At 41.9% G+C, this 20,814-nt stretch overlaps 1 protein-coding gene across 3 annotated transcripts in view; it reads left to right on the top strand.

The window, feature by feature from the left end:
• The first annotated feature begins 3,750 nt into the window (after window positions 1-3,750).
• Window positions 3,751-20,814, top strand: part of LOC135196968 (uncharacterized) — an 18,695-nt gene continuing 1,631 nt past the window's right edge. Inside the window, exons 1-5 of one of the 3 annotated variants that reach the window (XM_064223835.1) lie at window positions 3,751-3,908; window positions 9,463-9,576; window positions 12,538-13,257; window positions 13,997-14,149; window positions 15,030-15,212. In XM_064223835.1, coding sequence (XP_064079905.1) covers window positions 3,903-3,908; window positions 9,463-9,576; window positions 12,538-13,257; window positions 13,997-14,149; window positions 15,030-15,212 — 1,176 coding nt within the window. In that variant the 5' untranslated portion in view covers window positions 3,751-3,902. Of the gene's footprint in view, window positions 3,909-6,846; window positions 7,003-9,462; window positions 9,577-12,537; window positions 13,258-13,996; window positions 14,150-15,029; window positions 15,213-20,814 lie in introns of those variants that run through there. The other 2 variants (XM_064223834.1, XM_064223836.1) reach the window with 2 other exon arrangements.

The raw sequence follows: 20,814 nt of genomic DNA on the forward strand, positions 1-20,814 counted from the left end.
CCATAATTTATGATTATTCGGCACTAGATCAAGAACATAATATGCAATTACGGGGTAGCCTGCATCCTCTATTTCCACAGTCATTCCTATCACCACCTCATGGACACATGATTTGTCGAAATCATAAAAGGTGGGTTGTTTCCATTTAGCAGTCAGACCCCTCGATCAGCATGATAATCTGAACTTTTCCCTAAGGTTTATTGAATCTATATGTCCCTTTATCATAATTCCAGTGTTTTGCGATTTTCATTTCATCACAAGATATTACTGCTAGCCTGTCTTCTACAGTAAAAGTTTCAGCTTTCTTTTCATTATTGACAAAACTTATGTCTGTATACCTGGCTCACAAGGAAGAGTCTTTCGCGTGTCGTCATGTCCCCTACTACGAACCAGGTAGCCTGCGCGTCGTCAGACCTAATATACCTAGACCGTGCCTATAGTTACAGTATAGTAGATTCACATCAGCCGTGCATTTGACGTCTAGGCCAATCCCTTACGACGCTCCTGATTGGCTGTTGATAAGCCAATCACAGAGCTGGAAATCTAGAGAGTTCACATGAGTAGGATCTATGTTCCGCCTCTCCTGAGGGATAAGTCTTTCAAAAGTATCCCTCAGGAGAGGTGGAACATACATCCTGCTTATGCGAACTCTCTCGAGAGACAGTTTCCAGCCCTGTGATTGGCTTATCAATCAGGAGATCCAGAATTTCTATACAGGAAATTGTTGCCTGTAATAATGGATGATATACTTTCAATAACAACCTACTGTCAACTCTAGGTTGTTCTAATATGCAAAGATTCGAGGGCGTCACCTAAGGGAAAATAGAACTGTCACGCTCCATTAAATTTCACCTGCTAGTTCTCGAGACAGGTAAATAAAGTGGGCTGTGCAAGAACCTAACAGATCAAGCATTCAGGTAGTTTCAGAAAAAGCTACCTATTCCGGTGCAAAAATAACATAAGCTGTTCCATTTAATATCCCAGAGGAGAACACGAGAGAAATGGGTGAAAGGATTACATAATTACATCGTTAATGGTTATTTAGGTCTATGCCGTAGGCCTAGGAACGAGGAGTTGCGTGACACTCCGGCTCCGGACTTATCCCCCTAAATATGAGCTAAAAGGTAAGAAGGAGAGAATAGCAAACCTTACGAGGAAGCATACATATTTACCTTCGACAGTTTTAATCAAGGTCTTGAGAATGTTTTAGTTTACCTGTAACCTAGACAGAAAATCTTAGCATAAGGTAATCAACTAATGCCCACCGCGCTTTCAGGATGTCATCACTATTATTGTTATACGCTGATTACGAAAAGGCATTTTATTGCGTTCAATCACCATTATTATGGAAAGTTTTGCGCCGCCAAGTCATTCCACTGAAATATTCCATGAACGAAGTAGACGCAAAGTTAAAGTCACCTTGACCAGTGAATTTGCAGTACATACCGGAGTGCTACAAGGGAAATAGGAAATGTCATTTCACCTTTGCTGGGAACACTTCTCATATCTCTGTCTAGGCTTGACAGATTTAAAAAATGGTGATGATGATGTTCTAATAAGCAAAATACCACAAGGTTGACAAAAGTTGCTTAAGAAAATGCATCATAATTATATCTAGAGCCGGAACGCAAGAATAAACTGAAGAGATGCAGAGGTAATGAGGGTAAATAATGCACGAAGGTATGAATTAACATGGGATGGAGTAGGGATTAATGGAGTTGAATCTCACAGATTTTAAGGAATAGTATCCAGTGAAGAATTTATTACGACAGAATTCAATCAGACGGAAAAAAAAGTAAATCAGGCAATAGGCAGACTGTACAAAATTTGGAAATTAAAAAGACTGAAATTGCATATGAAAAACATTATACTAAGGCTATAAAAATGATATAAAATCCATATCACTATACGGCCATTATTCATGGCATGACAATAACACTATCTAGAAGGCTTTGGCAATGTGAGATAAGCTTAAAAATAATATTAAGAGCCCCTAGGCAGGATAGTGAGACACATACCGAAAGGGAAAAAACGGAAGTTGCTATGAATATGAATCAGTTATGAGAAGATGAAAGGAGGATGCGGGTGGCCTGGACATGTCCTTGGCACATCCCCTGGGTGAATAGACGGGCTTCAGTAGACACCAGGAGAGATGGAAGTGGGCGTGGCAAACCTACTCAGGTGAGAACTATGAGAAGAGAAGCTGGAGAGGTGTGAAGATTAATGGAGGGCAAAGCTCAAGAATGGAGAGATTTCCCTCTCTGCGCTCACGCAGCGCTGTAGCTTGTAAGCAATGATGATGATTATTTTCAGGTGCCCATATTTGCTTGTGGCTGGGCTTAAATGATCTCCAGGCTTCTTTGGCATTTCTCTTGTACACAAATCCCCATCTTTCTCAAAATAATCCCCCAACACTTCTAAAATCTTCTGGCGAACAGCCTTGAAAAGTGCTATTTGGCAACTTTATCGTAAACGCTTGACGCCACCGCAAACAATGATCTGCGAATTTCCCACCTGTTCTTTTCAACTGAATTTTTGTTTACTCTGATATTGTAGCAATATCTCAACAAAATAAAAAAGGTCACTATCATACGATCGAGGTCACCAGGAATTGTGATCATTGCTATTGTCATCACAGTGACATATGTAATATGGGTTCATAAAACTTCAGCCTTATAACAGTATCAAATTGTGATTTACGTTACAAGTTGTATGCATACAAGAATGATTTATTCTTAGCATGTTTTCCAATTTATTCTAGATATTTCCAGCAGTGTAAAATAATGGAAATTACCTCCGCTAGGTAAAGGTAGACAGACAACTCGTCAAACAAGTAAAAATTTCTGTCTCTGGCAGCCTGGGCTGCCTGGCTCTCCTCTCTCTCTGCTGTAGCTGTAGCTCAGTTTGTGGATGGCTGGCGGGAAGTTAGTGCGTCAGCTACAACCTTATTTCCTCTCTTCTTGCAATTTTCCTTTGTCTCACTTCTGACATATCCAAATGTACATGCAAGGTTATTCTGTTGAAACCAAGGTACCGAGAAATGTCGTTAATCGAGACATTAGGCCTCTGCAAGTTAATGCTCGATGACCTCAGAGATGAGTTGGTGGCCGTTCGCCCGTTTTCCACTCATGATCTGTGTTTACTCTTCCCTCCCATGTGACGTCATAACATAGGTGACGCGTTATGGAGCAATTTTAACTTTTTTTTTTTCAAAATCATAGAGGAATGTATGAATACTTATAGTTTTTCTTTCCTCAATGTAACGCCACGGTAGCTGTTAGCTTCAAGCTTCATATTTCCGCTTTCACTCTTCCCACCGGCAAAGTGAATATATGAAGTTTCAAAAATGTTTCGTACATCACCATTATAACGATTTTTTTCCCCACTCTTTCACATAAAGTATTTTGCTTCGCAAGTTCGCACATCAAAAGAATAGGTCATCGTTCCATGAACGAACTCCAAAAATTTCTTAGGGACAACCATTTTAATTATTTACTTTTCCTTTCCATTTTAGCCATCAATTCTCTGGAAGTGGGTCGTAAAATTTTCTGAAATCTCTTCTATGGAAAATCATGAGGCTTGGAACTTTTAATATCTCACAGCCAAAGAATTCTTGCAGCTTGTTTGTTACCTAATGGCGAATCCGGTATGGGGGCTGTTGACATTGTCTGTCAGCTACTCGTTTCGAGAGAGAGAGAGAGAGACGGAAACGATCATGTATAATACAAGAGGATGAGGTCTTGCTTATTCGCAACTGTCAAGTCAACCTCGAGCCGCCAGTACGCATGGACTCACCCTGTCGGCCAGATCGTCGGAACGCAATAGGTTTAGAGTGAATTGTGCCCAACAATACACATATCTGGAGGGAATCTTGCCTGTAGCAGTCCGGATGTTGAACAGCAATGGTGGTAGGTTAAAGATACGTCTATGCGTTTCCTGATTTGATTTGTTTTTCCGTAACAACCAGCTCAAAGCGGTTTAAAGGTTCACTTTTTCAGCCATGCAAGACTTCAAAACAAAATTCAAGGACGAACGATCCGTTGTTATTCCCTTCGACTATAGCGAACGGCATCAAGTGAAATTTACCTCCTCATTTTTATAAGGGATCTCTGCTGCTTTTAATGACCAGACATTTAATTAGTCAATAGCAGTTCATCCAATCTATATATGTTTAGAGAACTTCTGTTTGAACTCGGTGCTGACGTTTTTGCTCTCATGCCTACATGATTACACCACATTGGTTGTTGCATATAACGAGTTTATTTGCTTCTTTTCCTGTTTTCCAAACGAAGGAGGGTTTTGTTATATCTATATGCCAGAGTGAAGATTCCTGGCTAGTTATTACCAGTTCATAGCAAACAGTTTCCACTTTCCAGTGACTACTAACCAAATCCGCTGTTACACTGATAACAGCTACATATGCATCGTCTGCGTGTTTTAAGTATTTAGCACCTATCATCAGCAGTACGATATTTAGTTCATACTGTTGTAAGTTTTTTTTCCCAAATAGCTGAAGCAGTAATACCACCTGTTGCCATTAATTTTTTTTAATTACTAATGTATGTAAAAACTGGACAGTTGGTTAGAGTAACAGTATCTTAGTTTCGTACGTCTGACAATGGTAGCAGAATTCACTTGGTAACATGGTTTCCTGACTGCATGTTCAACGTTTCCATCGTAACTGTCGTACAAAGCATTTGTAACCAAAACATCCTGAATTGCTCGATAATGGCGGCATTTTCTAAGCAAGCACGATGGGATTTTTACTTTATATTTTTTATGATAATGGTGGAATATTCGGTATGATAATGGTGGAAACCGATCTAAACAACATTTTGTATACCATGTATGGTGACTCATGTAATGTATCTGCAGGATTATTTTCACTTAGTTTATTGACTGAATTAGTTAGTTGAAGAATAAACCAGCTTTTGTTTGCAGTTTCTCCCAGGCCTTCTTTGCCGATTAAATCCTCCCTCCATTATTCTTTCCACTTTTGCATTCCTATCGCTCCTCATCATTTGGTATTATGGTCACGTCTTCTGTGCCCATTCTCTCTCTCTCTCTCTCTCTCTCTCTCTCTCTCTCTCTCTCTCTCTCTCTCTCTTCTGTGCACTAGTTCACAAACCGCGAAGATGGCAAGTTCATATCTGAATTCTCTCCCATTCTGTCTTTCCAATTCGGTCTAGGTTTCTTAAGTTCCAATTTCATATTTTCAATTTATCATTAGTATTTAACAATAAGGATACCTTTAAACTACTTGAACAGAAAGATTATATATACCGTGGAACGGAAGTAAAACAAAGTGATATAGCTAATATGTATAACGTCTTTTTTTCAAGTAAGTCACTTAATTTTGATTTCCCCTCATTTAACTCTGAACACTTTTGTTTCGCAATTGGGTTTTGGTATTCATCAATGACGTAATTTATTCATTTTAATTTATTCATTTAAAATATCAATCCTTAAAATCGACAATTGTTTACCCCTAATTATATTAATTTTCCAGTGAATTATGACATTGGTTCACCGTCATAATGTGACGTGAAATCTTTATGAAATGATGAGATTACATCATGCCGTACGCGTATGGACCGCGCTGATAATAAATCTCCCTCTGTCTCGTGAGGCGTGATCGAGTCTGCTGACCAAGACTTCCTTCTCTCTCTCTCTCTCTCTCTCTCTCTCTCTCTCTCTCTCTCTCTCTCTCTCTCTCGCGCGCGCGCGCGCAGTATATACACACATATATATATATATACACATACATACACACACATACACGCGTGCATAAATGTGTATGACTTACATCGCGGGAATAACAACGTGACGTGTTATGTGAACAGTATGACCTCGACAAGAGAGAAACAGCTGAGTGCGATGTCTATCTTTCGCCCTTTACTCCCAGGCATATTCGAGCAAACTACATCCATTCGGTCTCGCAAACAACTGTGTCATTAGAGTATATACCCATTTCAGTGCAGTGGCCATTGAATTGGTTATCTCTGTCAGATGAGGCACAGCTGCCTGAGAGTAACTCAGGTATTAGAAATAGAAAAAAAAAAAAAAAAAAAAACTAGATGAGGCAAATGGGTAAATGGTATTAACCAGGATTACTTGCATTTTTAGATTTCTCTTCTAAGTCTCTCTCCTTCGAGGATTTTGTGCGTGTGTAGTTCTGGGCTTAAATTAGGACTATTTCCCTTGTTTAGGTGAATTAATGCTGATGAAAGATGCTTATAGACAAGAGGTTTTACTTCCTGTTATTATACTACTGTTGTGGAACCAATGAATCTTCTTTGCATCTTCACCTTGATACATAAGAAGGAATTAATTTTTGGAGCCAGTATTCACTGAGTATATTATTGCTTAACCCAAATAAAATGAATCAGTCCATACCTGGGATTTTATGAATAATGTTGCTAATCTGATGGGTGGGTCAGTGTCTTTTATCCATTTTTTCCATCGCTATTGTATGCTATTGTTTGACTCAAACCAGTGTGGGTTTCATAAAGGCCATGGTACTTTTGATACACTGTTGTCAGTGACTAGTCTTTCAGAAGGCTCTTTGTGAGGATGCAGAGGCACGCGAGGTCGGTCTAGATTTCAGCGCAGCCTCTGAGTGTATGAATCAGGAGTCTCTTGTCTACAAGCTAAGACGAGTGGAATTTGTTGGATCATTATTAATATTTTATATAAAATTTTAATGGCAGAACCTAAAGTGTCTGTGTTGATTGCCAGTATTGTAGCTTTAGAAATGTTTTAGGTATTCCTCAAGGTAAGTTCTTGGACGGTTGCCATTTATTTATCTTGACTGGTGACGTGTGGTGACGCCTGGAGAGCAAAGCGATTGCATGAGCCGATGATGCTACTTCTCTTGCTTTAGTTCCTTCTCCGCGCCTTAGATTTGTGGTTGCAGAATCATTGATCGAGTAGAGGTGGGGGTTGGGGGGGCAGGCACTGATGAGTGGAAAGCTTAACCTTTCCACGACTCAAAGGATGATGGTTAGTCGATCCAGAACACTTTCCTTTTCGTTGTGATTTTGATAAACGGTACTGTTTTAAATGTAAGATTGGTAAGTGTAAAACCTTTGCTAAGAAACTGACATTTGAGAGACATATATATGTAGTATCGCTTCCTCTTTCCAAAAAAGTTGGCAACTTACAGAAATATTTTTTCAATGTTTCGCAATGAACCAGCATTGTATCTACGTGTTTTAACCCCCTATTAATTTTTTTTCCTTGTCTGGAGTACTGTTCTCAGTATGGTCTTCGAGTGCTTACTCTCATCTCTAGCCCTTGGATAGCGTTATGGCATCAGTCAAGTTTATTTTGCCATCTCTTACCATTGCCTTGTGGCATAGACTTATAGTGAGTTCATTATGTTTGTTGCAAATGCACTACAACGACAAAGATCCTCTTCTTTCTTTGCCTTCAGCTTTTCTCATTTCTATATGGGGTCGCTGTTTCTAGTCAGCCTTCTCCATCTTCCTATGTCTTCTATGTCTTATACATTTTGTTCTCTTAGACCCTTTTCCTTCATGTCATTCAATAATTTATCTTTCCACCTGAACTTTGGCCTTCCCCTCCCTCTTCTGCTCTCCAATTCCTTGTTCATAGCCCTTTTACATACGTGTTCATCTTCTCTCCTCATGACATGACCAAACGACAACGACAAAAATCCCCTGCACTTCTATACCAGACTCAGCTGGTTTTGGTCTCAGCACTAGCCAGGCTGCTGCCGAAAACAGTGTGCTGTTTTCTAGTATCGGGTTAAATATACTGCCCAGTTTGCTAGGAGTTTTATTTGGGCCACAGTTAAAATGCAAAATAGTTTGCTTAGTGCTCCTCTGGAATCCTCTGGTCTCTGAGTGGGCATGCGATGAGCAAAGTCATTCTTGCTCTCAGCTCACCTTTTCCTACACTTCTCTCTCTCTCTCTGCTGGCCGTTTTCCCTTTTGAACCCAACAGACTAAAGTCTGTTGACTGTCTATGCGTTTCAGCTGAAGATTTCAGGGAAGACAGAATGAAATAAGGCCAGTTCCCGCCACTCTTATCATGAAACATCTACACAGCTTTATCGTAGCAAGTATCTGAAACGTGAGATAGCTTTAACGCAAGTCCCTCCTCACCTATTTTCCTCATGTTCTGCAGTTTATTACCCAGGAATTCGAGACTGACAACACGTGGTGCTCGTAGGGTCATTGAAGGAAGTGCAGAGTTGTTATATTAAGTTATGTGATATTTTTCTATATTTATTGAATTTACACTGAAAATGTTCACGTATGATAATAGTGTATAGAAAAGGTCACGCAGCCATCTTTGTTGTCTGTTTGTAGTGTGAATTAGATAGAAGAGTTCTCTTCCTTCATTTTTCACGGCTTATTTATATCGACGTGTTTAGGCAGTCAAAATATCGTCTTCATACCGAAACCATGTTACAGGTATTTGAGTAAACATAGGAATAAATTGTTTTTCAAAACACTCCACATTTACATTTAAGAGGACTAATGATAGACTTACCCATTGCCATGCGAAGTGGTTCTTATAGAAGTTTCCCTCAAAATTGAACGTACAAATGCACACTTTCAATTAGTTCTAAAATTTGATTGGCTGTTAGCGGTCAATCCGATCCGGGCAATTCATTTCTGAGGTATTCTTAAACGGATTCCAGTGGCCTTTTGTTTCTGCCTGCTTTATCCAGTTCCCTGAGCTAATCCTGGACAGCTGTGCCTCACCTGAAAGGAATAATCCTATTGTGATAACCTTTATATTTTGTTAATAGTCTTGCCACCGCGACGAGAGCTCTCTTGTCATGGCGTTTAAAGATCTGCCCTTTTGCCAATTTTACAAAAACAACAACTGACACGTGTGTGACAGTTCTTTGAATGTCTTCGAGACAAACCCCGAGGCTATAATTATAAGATTGTAGGGACTTTTCCTTTCCAGGTACTTTATCTCCTATCTATTCGGCCCTGTTCTCTCTCTCTCTCTCTCTCTCTTCTCAATCTGTTGTCCGAGTGAGAGCTTTTTTACGGGATAACATTGGCCCTCCATTCGCCTTTTCCTCTAGGAAAAAAAATACCCATTCATTTTGTATACGATTGCCTTTTCTCTGCTGTGAAGTTGATGTCTATCCATGGCTGTGAGATGACCCGGAGTGACTGGGAAGTTGGTGGTAGTCATTCCACACTTCAGTCCGGCCAAAACCTTGCCATATCGTATTCGAGCAATATTCAGTAAATGCTAGAATTGGTTGCAAGAGAGAGTAGAGGGGGGAGAGGGCAAACCTGGAAAGGGCCTTTATCTCTAGTATCTAATAGAACAATATGATAAGATTAAAATAGATAGGTACCAGTGCTTGAGTAATTTGCATGTCATATATACTCGTGACATAGTGGAACGTAAGGTGTTCGTACATCTCTGAATTTGTCTCAATTAGACTACGCTCTCTTTTCCTTTCAGTCACTCATAGACAACAACGTCTTTTCTCCCGTGAGAGAAGACAAAAGTCGCCGAATTGCTTCGACGAACGGGCAGCTCCCTACAACTAGTGGTGGTAAGATGGCGTTCGTTATGGTGAGTAGATGAGATCTTTGCTCGCTTTACCTTTTACCCTCTTTGATTGGTCGCTGTAAGTAGGTCTTGAGCCCGGATGAAAGAGGACTGCTGATAATGGAAAGGAAAAAAAAAATTCTTGAGTTATACGCATGCGCGGTTGTCAAAATCAAATCGACAGGTTGATCGAACGCTTCATATCGACAATTTGTATGATAATGCCGATCCTATGCCAGGTTTATGTAAGATCAGATAAAATCAAATCAATACTTAATGAAAACTCGAATCTGTTGGATAAAGTCAGGAGCGAGGCCGGAGAACTGTCCGATAAAGTAAAATAAAAAAAAAATAAAATCGATAACCACCCACTTAATGACGTCAGTCTTTCTTGGAATTTTACAGAAGCATGAAAGCCGAGTTCACTTAATTTTGTTATTATGCTACATTTCAGAAGTTTAAGTTTACAAATCCTGCCGTGAACGGGAAAAACTTTGTTCATTTATTCTCCGCTTAGATAAATGTGCAAAAGAGACTTTATTCCAACAACTGTGAATTAATACACACACAAAACAACAACCACACACACACACATATATATATATATATATATATATATATTATATATATATATATATATATATATATATATATATATATTAACTTTATCACTTACAATTGTTCTGTGCATTAATACAATTACTAACAGGACAGTGAAGCTAGATATCATCCAGTTTATATATATATATATTATATATATATATATATATATATATATATATATATATATATATATATTATATATATATATATATATATATATGTATATATATATATATATATATATATATATATATATATATATAATCACAGTTATGAATAAAATCTCCGTTGCACATTTATCTAAGCAGGGTGGAGAGCCCACCGCCATACCTTCGATTTGGTTGTAAGCGTTTCCATTAAAAAGGAAGACAGTGTCCAGCACTGCTAGGTCTAACAACTTTTAAAATGAGATTTATTAAATCCGTGGAACACTGCATCATTATTCGGAAAAAGTTTATCTACAATAATTTGAATGGTCTGGGTAACAGGTACATTGATAAAAAGCGATTCATATCGAAACTTACCATAAAATCGCGTTTTCAGAGTGTAAGGTGTTTTTTAGCAGACAGGAAACTTAGCTAGTTGATAATTAGTTATTTTATGAGGCCAGGATAGGGCTGGTAGGAATACTGTTTTTAATTCTGAATCTTCGGCAAACCGTACACCATTTCATAGGAAGAACGTAGCGCCTCAGTGGCGTGGTTGGTTTGGTGTTTGCTTCTCACCTCGGTGGTCGCGGGTTCGATTCTCGGCCATTCCATTGAGGAATGCGAGATGTGTATTTCTGGTGATAGAAGTTCACTCTCGACGTGGTTCGGAAGTCACGTAAAGCCGTTGGTCCCGTTGCTGAATAACCACTGGTTCCATGCAACGTAAAAACACCATACAAACAAACAAACATAGGAAGAACGTGTGCAGCATAAAGATTGATAGTGTGTGTGTTTATGGTGTCAACAGGTTCTGGATACGGTCCTCTGTCTTGAACAAGGTGGAATAGTCGGGAGGACCAAGTTTTTAAAATTTAGTATTGCCACTCAAAATTGCTTCGACCTTTGTAATGTAATCATTTGTCTTAAGAATGACCACGCCTTTACTTTTATCGGGACGGGTAACGATAATGCCCTTATTTTGGGCTAACGACTTGAGAATGTATAGGCCGTCTTTCTTGAAGAAGGGAAACCAATTGGTTGTTAGCCTAGGATGGGTCAAGATTCAAACTGAGATTCATGAGTCTGGAAAACATGAATTCTTAACTACTAAAAAACTGTATATATGAAGGTTCAAAACACGGCAAGCAGAAATATTAACCAACAATTCCAATTACTGTAGATAAACTTTTTCCTAATAATGATGCAGTGCTCCACGGATTTAATAAATATGATTTTAAAAGTTGTTAGACCTAGCAGTGCTGGGCACTGTCTTCCTATTTAATGGAAATGCTGACAGCCAAATCGAAGGTATGGCGGTGGGCTCTCCACTCGACCCCATTTCTGCAGGTATCTTTGTGTGCTTGCTGGAAGAGCACGTGCTTGACACCTGCCCCCCCACCCCCCCCCCCTCCCCCCCCCCCCCCCCCCCCCCCCCCCCCCCCCCCCCCCCCCCCCCACCCCCCCCCCCCCCCCCCCCCCCCGTTACTGTCCCTTATTTAAAGAAGGTAACGTCGATGCATACCTTCATCTTTTTTAGAACAAGGTTTGACTCGAAAGGTTTCTTAATTTTATTCATTCATTTCATCCAAACATCAAAATTACTGTAGAGCATCAACTCAGGAACTAACTTCCCCGTTACCTGCTCATAAACAACTCTTCTGTATCATTCCTCACATTAAGCCTAACTATCCATCATTAATTTTGTTACCTGCTTTGCAAGCAAGAACACTTGCAAAAGGCAGCCTTCCTTCTCCCCTAGAACAACGGCAGACTTTGATGAGACGTGAAGGCATTCATAAGCACCTGCGGATCCAGAAAAAATATTATATATATATATATATATATATATATATATATATATATATATATGTTGTGTGTCGTGTGTGTGTGTGTGTGTGTTATTTAAGTAGCAATTATGAAATGTACAGCAATCGCTTCCTGTTCTATCAGGAAATGCCGACCCATTTTTATATCTCATTTATGTTATTGTTACCTAAATCTTCAATATTATTTTGTCATTATTGTTCATAAGCCCTAACATATCTTTCTCTCAAATACATATGTTAACAGTGGCAATTTTACCTTTATATGAAAAATAGATTGAATTATTGTTTGCGTTTCACTGAGACTCAAGTTGGTAGTACCACTAGCAGGCAAAGAAATACTAATAACTGGAACCCTCGCTAGACTCCTGGTGTCTGAGATCTAACTGAAATGTTTTTCTTGAATCCAGAATTCAAATACGTCGAAAGAGTGTGAAATCTGCAATGAGGATTTCAGCGAGGGCAACCATTGCCCCAAGGTCCTCCCTTGTTCCCACTCCATTTGCACTCTTTGTGTGGAGCAGCTCATCGCGGGAAATAAGACGAACTGCCCTTTTTGCCGGAAGGCCTTTGACGCCAACTCTGCTAACGACCTCGGTACGAACATTGGTCTTTTAAAGCTTCTGAAATATGTCAGCGAACTGGAGATTTCCCTGAAGGCGACGCCTACAAGCATAAAAGGCAAGCGTACCTCTGCCTTGCTGAAGATGTACAAAGCAGAGAACAAGGAAATCTATGACGAGAGCGCCGGCCGGTGCACCAAGGCAGTGCATTACATCAAGAGGTCGATCCGGCAAAATTCGAGCGTCCGAGATTCGCTAATAGAACTGACGAAGATGATCAGAGATGAGATCTATCCGGCCCTGCAGGAAATCGAGCACAGGGCAGAAACCCACATCGGATTTCTGGGCGAGGAAATCGACAAGATGCAGATGCAGATGAAGGCGGTTTCTAGGCAGAAGGAAGCCATCGGAGAGGTTGAGGACAAGATGCAGGGGGCGCCCAGTTTTTCCCACATCGACCCCGTCCTGGAGGAGACTGAGGAAATGGTCGCCAGGACGAATGACGTCATGGGAGACCTCAAGAAGTTCCTCATCAAGAACAAAGAGACACGAGAGGAGATTCAAAAGGCAGGTTTCATTTCCTGGTCTTGCTTCTGCTGAGAGATTGCTTGCACAGGGAAGTTCATTGTAGAGATCACTTGCACATGAAATTAGAAATCATTTGCTCAAAATTTTATGTTTGAAATAACTTGCACAGTAAATTATATTATAGGTATAGATGTCACTTGCACATAAATTGTTACATTCAGGTATTGGTGCAATATGAGGTTCTGAGGCACATGCAGTGGAATACAAGAGACATATCATTTTGGGTGGAATCCAGTACCTTGAGTAACCAGAATAGCTGCCTTACCCTGATGTAGTTAATTAGTTTAAGAATCCAAATTACTCTGACTGCACTACAGTCTGAGTAATCATCTTGGTATCGTAACAAATTGTATTTGGTCATCTCATTAACCAAGTAGCTCTTAGTTACTTCCTTCAAAATAGCCGAATAGCTTGGGAATCGAAAGACATATTCATTCATGAAACTGAGCTTCTTCAACAGGTACTATTCATGAACATGTAGCTTGAATGTGATGCTGGTCAGGTTGATGATAAAAGTATGTCAGTTATCAGTGGGAAATGCTTCAAAATGGGTCAATAGCTTCCGTCCAGGCATATTAAGGTTACCTCTCTATTTGACTGGAAAACCACTGACAGTAACCACATGACAATTTGGGGCTGATGGTCCGAGAAACAGACCATCCTTGAGGAGGGAAATAGAAAGCTAACGGAACCCTTTAGTATGCTTTTTTCTCTACAGAGAACGAAGAAAATCGTGGACATGGTGACCGCGGTGAAAGATGTCCTGATTCCTGATAGCGAAAGACAAGAAGAAGACCTAGAAGATGACCTTGACCTTTCTTCCGAGATGGTTGCCATGGCAACAGAAGAGGATGTGCCTAAACATTTAAATGTAAGTTTTTTGTCTTTATATTAATTCTTTGTTTGGTGTTGCCTACTTCAGAACATGGCATTACACACACACACACACACACACCCACACACACACACACACACACACACACACACACACACACACACACACACACACTACTTACTTACTTACTTACTTACTTACTTACTTACTTACTTACTTACTCACAGTAGATGCACGTGACGTCTGTACATAGGCGAATACCACAGTGAAGCTAGTCATTCTCCTGTGGTATTCGCTGAATCTAACTCGAGTCTCAAGTGACCGGCTGTGGCGCCACTAATTGACCCGCAAATGTTATAAATGAAGCACTTCTGTTCCTGAGGGTTCTGTTCCTGGACAGGCTATTGCCTAAACATCCTCGTGAATTTGACCCAACTTCTCGACCCATCAGTGAGTTAATTGGTATTTCATTCGAATGACCCCTTCAGCATGTTCATGAGTTCCATCACTGATGGGTTGGAAAGACCATCATGTTCTTACTGATGGGTTGGGAAGTTAAGTCAAATTCGCAAGTATGGTTAGGCAGCAACCTCTCCAGGGAAAACTTCAGTTCTGACAGTTCTTAGGTTCGAATTCCTTTAACAACATTTGTGGGTCAGTTGATGGCTCCCTAACTGGTCATTTGAGAGATTTGGGTTCGATCCCGATGCGAGTGAGAAGTGATATGCTCAGGTGGATAGTGGAATGTGTTGTATTATCTCTTCCCAATGGCATGATTCCAGTTACTGAATGTGTTGTATTATCTCTTCCCAGTGGCATGACTCCAATTACTGAATGTTTTGTTTTGTATTATCTCTTCCCAATGGCAGAAAGGTCTGAAAAAAATGTTCCTCTGACATACATACTCCACTTTCAGATCAGATACCTGAAGCAGATGAGGAAGCCGGTGCAGAGCAGCCTTCAGAAGGGCAGGATACACGCCGTTCAGGCCCAGCAGGGGAGGAAGAGGTACGCGCAGATCACCATCAAAGGGGACAACGAATTCTGCCTCCACCATCTCAGGGATGAAGCCCCCAGTTACGAATTCCACACTGTCGATGTAAGTGCTAACTCCGAGTTCTTGTTGTTCCACCCGTGAAAAGGAAAATTATATTGATCATAATGGAAAGGCTATACGAAATGTACGTAGTATTCCAGAAACCCTTTGTCGCTAATATAAGGTGACCACCAATTAAAGTGAGAGTTCTGTAGCAGCAGTGAGTTCCGCTCCATATTGTTGTCTCGCCAGTTGGCTTTATATTTTCCACTTGAAAATATATTAAAGACATCACTTATCATAGCAGGTTCCAGGTTATTAAAATCTCCAAATGTAAAGAGGTGCTTCAGAATCATTCAAAAGAACTTCGGAATCCACATTCTTTATCATTTTAAGTTTTTGTTGGATGTCGATTCCATTCCAAGTAAATACTTGCATTTCAGTTTGATCGATTTTTCCACGAAAATGCTCGAGCCTCACTTCTTAGCTTCCCTCGTGAATTGTCTCTTCACGTCCCCCTTTAAGGTCTGGTTTTAGTATGAAAACTGCCTACATAAGAGAGTAATAGGCACGGCAGTTTAGCAGTGATCTCATAGCATATCATTTGAAAAAAAAGTGTATAGTCTCCCTTTCGAAGGTAACAGTGAGTCCACCAGCACAGCCAACAAACAAAAACAAAGAATAACAAAGTCTCATGCTATCAACTAACAAAAATTTCAGAATTAAGTGAAATGAGAGAAATCAGGAAAAGAAGTGCACATTCTCGGTTTGATGAGATGTGTTTTCCTCTCTTCCTTATTCACTGGAAGACATTCCTTGTTATGAAATACACCAGACCAATTACAAACGACGCAAATTGTGACGCAATGAATAGAAAGAAATAGAACAGTGGCGAGCCAATATTTTGACAATTTACACTGTGCCATTAACAATCAATTTAACTCTCCCAAACAATGGACAAAATAAGCAGCGTTAATAGAACGTTACTCAGTGGTAATGCAACAATAGGACAATTTTCGTGCTGCAAATTTCAATTTGCACAAAATAAACAATATTTAAAGAAAGTTGAATTTTCCACACTGACGCAACATTTTTACAATTCGCCAATAAGTAAACAATTAATGAACACCTAACATTTCTGTGGAACTCGTCTTTATTATATATTTTGAAGGCAGACTCTCTCTCTCTCTCTCTCTCTCTCTCTCTCTCTCTCTCTCTCTCTCTTCTCTCTCTCTCTCTCTCTTCAGACGGAATTCACCCTCTTTATAATTCCTATTTCTTCACTGCATCCCTCATTGTGTTTCTAATGACAAATTTATTGTCAACTTGCACTGCACAGATGGCTGCGCCACTCCCGTTTTGGTCCAGAGGTTGTTTGGCCTCTTCCTGTAGAAGCATAGATGTTTCCATGTCACCAGGGGCAATGGAAAGGTGAAAGTTGATGTATTTAGGGACTGTGGGTCTACATGCGTTGCACCCTTTGCGGGACTTGGAAATTGCCTTCTACTTCTGAAGTTAGTTACTCCATGGTGTCTCCTCTGTCTATTGATGCTGTTTCTTCAATGACCGCTTTCCAGAGATCACTTATTTTCTAGGCCTACGTGAGGACATTATGGAGGAAAGCATAAATCAGGTCGGATTGTCACATCTGTCCGGACATCCAAAGGGATTGGGTTTTTCTTCAATGAAAAGCATCATTCCCATGAGAACATTAATATAGGAATACGGAATTTCACGTTGTTTTGAAGGGTCGTCCGAGTATCTCTCATGTGCAGCTTTGACCGAGCATCTCTTGTGCAGCTCTGGACCGAGCATCTCTCATGTACAGCTCTGGACTGAGCATCTCTCATGTGCAGCTGTGGACCGAGCATCTCTCTAGAGCAGCTGTGGACCGAGCAAGCATCTCTCATGTGCAGCTGTGGACCCGGGGGCGAGCAAGCATCTTCATGTGCAGCTGTGGACCGAAGCCAAGCATCACTCAAGAGCAGCTGTGACCGAAAGCAAGCATCTCTCAAGAGCAGCTGTGGACTGAGCAAGCATCTCTCAAGAGCAGCTGTGGACTGAGCAAGCATCTCTCATGTGCAGCTGTGGACTGAGCAAGCATCTCTCATGTGCAGCTGTGGACCGAGCAAGCATCTCAACTCAAGAGCAGCTGTGGACCGAGCAAGCATTTCACAAGAGCAGCTGTGGACTGAGCAAGCATCTCTCATGTGCAGCTCTGGACCGAGCAAGCATCTCAACTCAAGAGCAGCTGTGGACTGAGCAAGCATTTCACAAGAGCAGCTGTGGACTGAGCAAGCATCTCTCATGTGCAGCTGTGGACCGAGCAAGCATCTCAACTCAAGAGCAGCTGTGGACTGAGCAAGCATTTCACAAGAGCAGCTGTGGACTGAGCAAGCATCTCTCATGTGCAGCTGTGGACCGAGCAAGCATCTCTCAAGAGCAGCTGTGGACTGAGCAAGCATTTCACAAGAGCAGCTGTGGACCGAGCAAGCATCTCATGTGCAGCTGTGGACCGAGCAAGCATCTCAAGAGCAGCTGTGGACCGAGCAAGCATCTCTCAAGAGCAGCTGTGGACTGAGCAAGCATCTCTCATGTGCAGCTGTGGACCGAGCAAGCATCTCAACTCAAGAGCAGCTGTGGACCGAGCAAGCATCTCTCAAGAGCAGCTGTGGACTGAGCAAGCATTTCACAAGAGCAGCTGTGGACTGAGCAAGCATCTCTCATGTGCAGCTGTGGACTGAGCAAGCATCTCTCATGTGCAGCTGTGGACCGAGCAAGCATCTCTCAAGAGCAGCTGTGGACCGAGCAAGCATCTCTCAAGAGCAGCTGTGGACTGAGCAAGTCATTTTCACAAGAGCAGCTGTGGACCTGAGCAAGCATCTCATGTGCAGCTGTGGGACCGAGCAAGCATCTCTCAAGAGCAAGCTGTGGACTGAGCAAGCATTTCAACAAGAGAGCAGCTGTGGACTGAGCAAGCAATCTCCTCATGTGCAGCTGTGACCGAGCAAAGCACCCATCTCAAATCAAGAGCCACGTGGACCGAGCAAGCATCTCTCATGTGCCAGCGGTGGGGGACCGAGCAAGCATCTCTCAAGAGCAGCTGTGGACTGAGCCAAGCATTTCACAAGAAGCACTGTGGACCGAGCAAGCATCTCTCATGTGCAGCTGTGGACTGAGCAAGCATCTCAAGAGCAGCTGTGGACCGAGCAAGCATCTCAAGAGCAGCTGTGGAAACCGAGCAAAAAAAAGCTCAGCTCAAGATCAGCTGTGACCTGAGCAAGCATCTCTCATGTGCAGCTGTGGACTGAGCATCTCTCAAGAACAGCTGTGGACCGAGCAAGCATCTCTCATTTGCAGCTGTGGACTGAGCAAGGATTTCCTAAGAGCAGCTGTGGACTGAGCAAACAATTTCACAGAGAGCAGCTGTGGACCAAACAAGCATCTCATGTGCAGCTGTGGACCGAGCAAGCATATCTCATGTTCAGCTGTGGACTGAGCAAGCATCTCTCATGGGCAGCTGTGGACCGAGCAAGCATCTCTCATGTGCAGCTGTGGACAGCGCAGCGTCCTCAATGTGCATCTGTGGACTGAACATCTCCTCAAGGAGCATCTGTGGACCAAGCAAGCATCTCTCATGGTGGCAAGCTGTGGAACCAAGCAAGCATCTCTCATGTGCATCTGTGGACTGAGCAAGCAATCCTCTCATGTGCAGCTGGTGGACTGAGCAAGCAATATATCATGTGCAGATGTGGATCTGGCAGCATCTCTCATGTGCAGCTGTGGCACTAGGCAAGCAATCTCTTCATGTGCAGCTGATGGACTGAGCAATCATTCTTCATGTGCAGCTGTTGGACCGAGCAACGCATTCTCCCCTTCCCTGGTTGCAGCTGGTGGACCTAGGCAAATCCATCTCTCTGTGCAGCTGTGGGAAACGAGCAAGCATCTTCTGAGCAGCTGTAGGGACCCCGAGCTGCATCTCTCGGAGGGGCCCGCTGGGACCGAGCAAGATCTCTCTCCCCCCCCCCCTTTTTCATGGCAGCTGCGGAACTGAGCAAAGCATTCTCTCAAGGAGCCAGCTTGTCGGACCGACGCAAGCATTCTTCTCAAGAGCAGCTGTGGAACGAGCAAGTATCTCTCAAGAGCAAGCTGTGGACTTGAGCAAGCATCCTCTCAATGGTGCAGTGTGACTGAGCAGCATGTTCTCATGGCGCAGCTGTGACCGAGCAAGTATCTCCTCAAGAGCAGCTGTTGGAGAGCAAGCAATCTCTCAAGAGCAGCTGTGACCTGAGCAAGATTCTCCAAGGAGCAGCTGTGGATCGCGAGCAAGTTATCTCTCAATGAGCAGCTGTGGACCTGAGCAAGCATCTCTCAAGAGAGCTTGTGGAACCGCCGCAAGATCTCTCAAGGGAGCAGCTATGGGATCCGAGCAAAGCATTCTCTCAATAGCGCAGCTGTGGACTGAGACAAGCATTCTCTCAAGGAGCAGCTGTGGAACCTGAGGCAAGCATCTCTCAAGAAGCAGCTGTGGACTGAGGCAAAGCATCCTATCAATGAGAAGCTGTGGATGAGCAAGGCATTCTATCATGTGCAGATGGGAACCGAGCAAGCCATCCTTCTCATGTGCAGCTGTGGATCGAGCCAAAGCATTCTCTCATTGGGTGCACTTGTGGAGCGAAGCAAGCATCTCTCATGTGCAGCTGTGGATCGAGCAAGCAATTCTCTCATGGTTGCACCCTTCCTTGGTGGATCCGAGCAAGCATTCTCTCATGTTGCAGCTGGGGTGGATCGAAGCAAGCATCTCTCATGTGCAGCTGATGGAGCTGCCGAGCAAAAGCATCTCTCATGTGCAGCTGTGGATCGGGGAGCAAGCATCTCTCATGTATGCACTTGTGGACCCCCGAGCAAGCATCCTCTCATGGTTGGCAGCTGTTGGGGATCGGGCAAGCAATCATTCTTCATGTGCACTTGTGGGGACCACAGGCAAGCATCTCCTCATGCGCAGCTGTGGATCCGAGGCAAAGCATCTCCTCAACGAAGCAGCCTGTGGACTGAGCAAGCATCTCTCAAGAGCAGCTAGCGGTGGACCCGAGCACCTCTCATGTGCAGCTGGGGTGGATCGAGCATCTTCCAGGAGCATCCTCTCAAGAGCAGCTGTGGGACTGAAGCAGGCATATCTTCAAGAAGCAGCTGTGGTGGACCAAGCATCTCTCAGGAGGCAGCTTCTGGAACTGCAGCATCTCTCAAGAGCAGCTTCTGGGTTAGCCACAAGGGACAGATCACAGTGCATTTCGTTCTCTTAGGACGCTTTAATTTCATTAATGGGAAGGAAAGAGGTTTAGTCTGAGAATGTTTGTGGCAAGAAAAAGGTAAAATAAGTTTTACCCCTAGCAGTATCAATTCAGCCAGGTTCTTGGGTAAAATCATGATTTAGTCAATTCCATGATTAAATCATGAAAAAATATGATTGTCATACAAATCATATATATATATTATATATATTAATATTATAATATATAATATATATATTTAATATACTATATATATTTAATATATTTATTTATATAATTAAAAATTATATATCATATATTTCTATAATTAATATAATTCTATATATATTTTATATATTATATATCTTATATTTATATATATATATAAGATATAT

This window comes from Macrobrachium nipponense, chromosome 18 (assembly GCF_015104395.2).
Source record: "Macrobrachium nipponense isolate FS-2020 chromosome 18, ASM1510439v2, whole genome shotgun sequence".
Taxonomy (NCBI): domain Eukaryota; kingdom Metazoa; phylum Arthropoda; class Malacostraca; order Decapoda; family Palaemonidae; genus Macrobrachium; species Macrobrachium nipponense.